The following is a 6,641-nucleotide window of genomic DNA, read 5'->3' as shown; positions in this document are numbered from 1 at the left end:
TAATACTTTATTTTGTCAGGTCGAGGTGATTTCACTTTATTTGACAATAGACTGATATTATTTCCACTCACAATAGTGAAGTCGCAATATTACTAATACAAAAGTGAAAGTTAAAAAGACTAAATTAATCATTGTTTTAAGTTTGTTGTTGTTTGTTGTTATTAATAATAATAATAGGCCTTATAATAATATAATATGCCTATTAATAACAATAATAACAATAATAATATAATAATAATAGGCCTTAATAATATAATATGCATAATAATAATAATAATAATAATAATATAATAATAGGCCTTAATAATATAATATGCATATTAATAATAATAATAATAATAATAGTAATAGTGATAATAATAATAATAATACTGTAATAGTAATAATAATAATAATAACAATAACAATAACAATAACAATAACAATAATAATAATAATAATAATAATAATAATAATAATAATAATAAAGATTTGTAAAGCGCAAACATCTGATTTAGCATCACTTGATAAAAAAAAATGAATGGGCGGGCGTGGGGAACCCTTCAGAAAAAGGGCAGAACGTCCTTTAAAGTCAGATAAGCTTCTCTTAGCAGACCTTAGCATATGATCATATATTTTTTTCGACAGTATGCAATCTTGTTCTTTTAGATTAGAATGACTTTGTTCATTTTTTATTTGTTTTTGTATTTTTTTTTTATTAGAAGAAATGTAAACCCCAAATATAGTGCAAATATTTATAAGATTGTGTCCCCTCACTCACAGTTATGAATTTTCCTATCTGTTTTCCATTTTTTCACTCGGTTTATAAAATACCCATTCGGTGACCATCATTAGATTTTTGCTAATTAAAGCTTGATTTCCGCTCCTTTGCATATTTCCTTGCGATATACAACATTTTTAACACTTTAAATTTATTATTTGTCGTATTAAACAACATGGTAGGCCCAAAAAATAAAAATAAAGCAACATTTTTTTCTTATGAAATTTCCATTTTTCGTGGCGGTGAGTGTGCTAATTGGCCAAATATACGGTAAATTTGTTTTATTCGAATCATCATTTTAGACAAGGTACAAAAAAGTCTGCCATATCTACGACCATACTACACCTGAAGATCGAGAATATAGAAGTTGTTAATAGTTTAAATGATTTTTTGTTTTAGAGTGGAATTTTTAATATGCCATTAATAATAGAATCAACCTTAAAATCGATCTTTGCGTGTATGCTGTAACCATGGCTGTAAATTGTGATCGTACGCGGCGGATACCCTACGCGGTGGATACCCTACGCGGCGCTATTTACACGATCTTTTGTTACTTTTTCGCCAGTGACGTCATGGTAAAATCGTATATAATCGCCTATAACTTCATAAAAAAATAGCCAAAAAAAGATTTTAAGGTTGATTCTATTATTAATGGCATATCAAAAATCCTCTCTAGAACAAAAAATCATTTTGCTAGTTCTCTTTTAACTTAAAAATGCATATAATGCACCTTATTACTTTTGAAAAATGATAAAAACGGCTTCAATACAACAGAAGAAGCTTCCGATGGCATGGGTATTTTATTTTGAACAAATAAACAGCCCTCCTCATTCACAGCCGTCAACTGTAGTGTTATAAAGCCACGAGCAACCTATTTGTTCATTTATTGATAGAAAAAACTTTGTTAAGGGTGCAGTAGTCTAGTAAGTAACCTGGACATTTAAAATGTGATAAACAACAGAGCCCCTATACTCCTTAGAGTTTGATCTTTATTAGATATACAATGAGAAACATTTTTGTACTGCTTTAACGTTAGCTGTAAATTTTACCTCTTTAAATAATGGTCTAACAGCTTAACATCACACCTCAGACATGCGAGATACATTTACAAACGATGTCATGAAAACGATTGATAAGGTTTGGAATAACAACCTGGTGGCAATAATGGCATTCGGACCCCCCCCCCCCTTTCCCTCGGCGCCAGTGCTGCATAATAAGAATAAAATTTAAATATTTTATTTTTCCATGGTTGGCTAAAATTAAATGTTCTTGAAGACCGGATTTGGCTTGTGAGCAATTTATTAAGAACCCTGGCTGTAAACTCTTTTTTGGAAAGAACAATGCAACACAATATTATCACGACAAAACATTAACACATGTAATCTGGGGTACTATTTCAAAAACATTTAAAATTTGTTTATTGTAAATTGCCAACATTACATCTTTGAAACAAGTGATTTGAAAATATAAATATGTAACGCTGAAGATTACAAAAAGAATCAAACTCTATTATAACAATAATATGTGTAATGATAACATTGCTATCATAGACAAAACCATGATATATGAGCACGATAATTGTTCAGGTTTATACAGATTGGTAAACAGCAGCCTCGATCAAGCACACAATATTACAGCTAATACTGTTTGTGGACAAATCGGGGAAAACCCCTTAAAATAATTACAGTAAAACAATGAATACCTCATTAAAACTTCTAATGAGCAGGAACAAATCAAGTTATATTATCGTTCTAATATTAACTTGACAGCTAATTACTTTCTTATATAAAATAAGCAATTAAAACAACTACTTCCAAGGGTACACTGACATAAACAATTCATATTAAAATCCTATTGATTGCTAGTCAATCTATGCAAAGAAATAATTAATGGAATTATTTGTCTGTAATTAATTGGTGAGTAAAGTTGTAATTTTCTATAGAAATTTTAGCCACAGCATTTTCATAGCAATCGTTGCTGCCTAGCTATCTCCGCATGTGGCAAAGGTGTAGTGATGGTGCCTCACATCATGGAGCTCAACACAATTCATCAGGTGGAAAAGATGAGCCTACGTAATTTTTACATAGGATTACAATTAGTAATCTCCAGCCAAGCCACAGGGTTCACATGGGCTGGTGCTTATCCTCAGGAGTGGACTCTAAAATCAATTACAATAAACTTTTAAAAATTGTCAGAGATTTCAGGTGCTTTGCCCTCTGAGACCCCTTAGTAGAGAAGTTCTGGGTGGCTTTTTTACATAGGATTACAATTAGTAATCTACAGCCAAGCCACAGGGTTCACATGGGCTGGTGCTTATCCTCAGGATTACAACTGCAGTAGACTCTAAAATCAATTACAATAAACTTTTAAAAACTGTCAGAGCTTTCAGGTGCTTTGCCCTCCGAGACCCCTTAGAGAAGTTCTGGGTGGCTTTTGGGCTACCCACTTATTCTCCTGTTGAATAAAAGAAAGCTAAATAATGATATGTCATGTCTTAATAATGGCAAATATTTAGTATAAATAATAACTTTGAAAGATCAAAAAATAAACCTATAGCTCACATGCACAGACACCCTTAACTTGCACCAACACATAACATATAAAACACAAGTACAGTATGTTTTTTTTTTTTTATAGTTGCAAGCATTGTTTAAAGAAATTAATAAGCAAAATACATTTCACTTAAAAATAAAAACAATTCTAATCAGAATAGTATACTATATGCTCTGGCATACAGTATATTTGTGACCTCATCTCACTCTCAACCACTCAACTCTCTGTTCATTTAACCAACTCCTACTGAAACCTCGACCATGCACTCATATGGGGACAGGGCGTTTTCTGTGGCAGCTCCTAAACTCTGTATATTCTATATGAAATCAGTGCAACATTTTCAAATTTTCAAAACAAAACTCAAAACACACCTTTTCTTTTGATTTGTTTACAAAACTGGGAATTCAAAGCACTTCAAAACTAACTGTCTTTTGTGCTATACAAATGTTATTTATTTTTAATATACTGTATAGCAATTGTTGTATATATACAATTCAATATTAATAAGAAAGACTAAATTTGGGGAAAAAAATAAACTAACCTAAACACAACATTGTGATAAAACTTCAGTCTAATACGTTTGACATTGGCTCTTTTACCAACTGTCATCATCTCTCGGGTTGGATCACAAATAAATAGCTAGCATGATGTTGAAACACAACCTGAAATGCACCTTCTTTTTAAGTAGATCCACACAAGTTTGCTAATTGTCTATTAAAGGACGGGCAGTAGTTCCAATGACCTAGATATCTTGACTGTAATATTTCAAAGAAAAATGTAACAAATATCTGTATTACTGTATATTACACCTGAATGTCCAGTAGGCTTTCTTCTAGTTTTAACTGAGCATGATATGTCAAGGGTCATTATGAATATAAACAAATACGCAAATGATTTATAGTACTATTTCTGCATTCTTAAACTGCAAGATCTGTTCGTTTTTTGACTTGACCTTTGACATAATTATAGCCAGGTGATCAAGTGGGTTCGAGGGCCCTTGAGACACCTTTCACTATTTAGGCAGATTTATTCCCTTCTCCTTTCTATATGTATTATACAACCCAGAGAATTGAAAGACGGAATGTAGGTATGAATGTACTATCACATTGATAACACATTCATTAATGCCGTAACATGGGGACAGGAATGTGGAGGAGGAAAGTATTTGGTTAGCATCATTCAGTGGTGAGCGTATCTGATATTGCATTCCAACTGAATTCGTTATTCTGTTATTGTTAAAAAACACATTTTATCACACTCGAAGCACTGTATATACATTATTCTTGAATACAACTTTGAAAGGTTTTGGGTTCTTTCTGAGCCTGGAACACGTCGGCTCCTCTCCACGGTTCATTTCGTCTTCTATATCCCATATTTCTGGCATGCTGCATCCAGGTCTAAGAAGAAATACAAATTATAAGGTAAACATTTGTGCTTCAAACATTGGTGGATCAGCTCAATTGGTCACAAGACTGATGCACCTTTTGGTGTATGGTGCCATTTTTAAGGGAAGATAATTATCACTGCACAAAAAATATTACACTGTTTACACACATATATATATATATACACAATAATATAACAACAGTGAGGAGGATTAAAGGAGGATGCTGTATTCATCTCACCTTAAGCCTGCATCTTCGTAATGGGGATGATTGACAATACACCTTCCTGTGGACAATTTTGCAGAAGCCATGGTAGGCATAGGACCTGCAAACACAGCATCTACAAAAACAAAACAACCAATTAAATTGAAGGATACTGTACATCCTTGGTTCGAAGGGCCAAATTATTGTTCGAGTTGATCTGACGAGCCAAAGATAACCTCAGCCGTGTTGAAAGCAAGTCATACCCTAAAATTGGGTCGCGGAAAATTTTTGTGTGGACCTGTCATTAGTCAGTCGTCAGTTAAAATACAAAGAGTTTTCTGCAAGTACGCAGTACACATCATGTAGTAAATGTATTTTAATGAGCATTGTCTGCTGATACACCAACTTTTTATTACCCCTGTGAAGTAATGCTGTTAACGAATCACTGCAGTCTGAGACAACTACAGAAGAAGATTGGAAACGACCCAAGATTTCCTTTGTTCTTCCATCCCGGCGATTCATTGTTTCATGTTGTTTCAACATGTCTAAGATAAAGTTTTTACTTCCTCTGGGCTACTATGTTTAATTTAGCAGAGCTAATAAGAATTAATACCAATCTTGGGGGGATTTTTTTAATAGTTCTGTTTACAGTGTTTAATTTTAGATCCGAGTGGGGTAACCCCTAAATCATAACCCGCTTTTGGCTTATTTGAAGCACACAGTGATGAATAGGACCACATAGTGAAGAATAGGACCACTGAAAGTAGCCAGTGCAAACGAAAGCTTCCTTTTGTATACCTGTTCCTCCTTACCCTTTGGTGTGCTAGCCATGATCCAATTAAGCAGTTCTTCTTGGGGTGCATTGCTAAATTCCCCTTTGATGTCCCACTGTGACTGCAGCTGTGATATGCCTGAGATACCCATCAAAAAGATGAGCATGACTACAAAGGAGTAGTGTTGCGTACGGCTCCCAATAAAACCAAATAACTGAAAAAAAAAAAAAAGAAATCTTCACATTCAGATCCAATTTAGTTTGTTATGGAGGACATGGGAAAAATTAGTAATTGTTCCTATGTGCGTCAATGGATCTTTATGCTAGGCCATGCCCCTTGGATATTGTTGCTAGGTGCCACAAAAACAATATGTAAATGTATATTAAACATATGTTTTTGTGGGACAACACATTTGTTTGTAGGGCACGTGTGTATTCCTGGCTCTGCTGTGATTGGACAGTTGTTAAGTTTGATTGACACTGCGGAAAGGTCTTGTAATGTTGCTTATATTTTTTTTAATTGACTTTAAAAAAAAAAGTGGAAGGTATATTTGGTTTATGAGAAAAATGTAATACCACATAGAAGTCTAGGATTGAATGGCTAAGCATCTTAACTAAGAAACATCTTTTAACAATATCACATTTTATATGACAATGCCTGTGACCTGCCTATATAAGGCATGTCATGGCGATATCGTTAAGTTGTCGCACAGGCTAGTATTGAGTAAATGATATAGATGGTAAATAGAATATGAGAGCTCAAAGAATTGCCTGAAAATCAATTTTTTTTAAAACTATAGATCAACAGTTTAATGTCTTATTAATCATGTCCCAAGTATTAGTTCTGGAAGTGGTCAACAAATCATTTATTTAATGTTATTTAGATAGTTAATTCTATTAAACAATGTATGCACAAATAACTTTGGAAGGCAATTACTCAAAATCATGTTTATCTTGACTCTAGAGT

At 33.2% G+C, this 6,641-nt stretch overlaps 1 protein-coding gene across 1 annotated transcript in view; it reads right to left on the bottom strand.

Moving 5' to 3' along the window:
• Window positions 1-4,934: 4,934 nt before the first annotated feature.
• The window catches only part of LOC117106260 (probable C-mannosyltransferase DPY19L1), a 28,062-nt gene continuing 26,355 nt past the window's right edge, over window positions 4,935-6,641 (bottom strand). The window contains exons 17-18 of the mRNA XM_033247617.1: window positions 5,715-5,889; window positions 4,935-5,038 (exon numbers count right to left, since the gene is read on the bottom strand). Of these exons, the coding sequence (XP_033103508.1) occupies window positions 4,935-5,038; window positions 5,715-5,889 (279 nt within the window). The remainder of the gene's footprint in view (window positions 5,039-5,714; window positions 5,890-6,641) is intronic.

This window comes from Anneissia japonica, unplaced genomic scaffold (assembly GCF_011630105.1).
Source record: "Anneissia japonica isolate Jap-2015-1 unplaced genomic scaffold, ASM1163010v1 scaffold1356_len1145284_cov175, whole genome shotgun sequence".
NCBI lineage: Eukaryota > Metazoa > Echinodermata > Crinoidea > Comatulida > Comatulidae > Anneissia > Anneissia japonica.
Note: the sequence above shows the minus strand (reverse complement) of the source record. Positions and strands in the feature narration are given on the sequence as shown.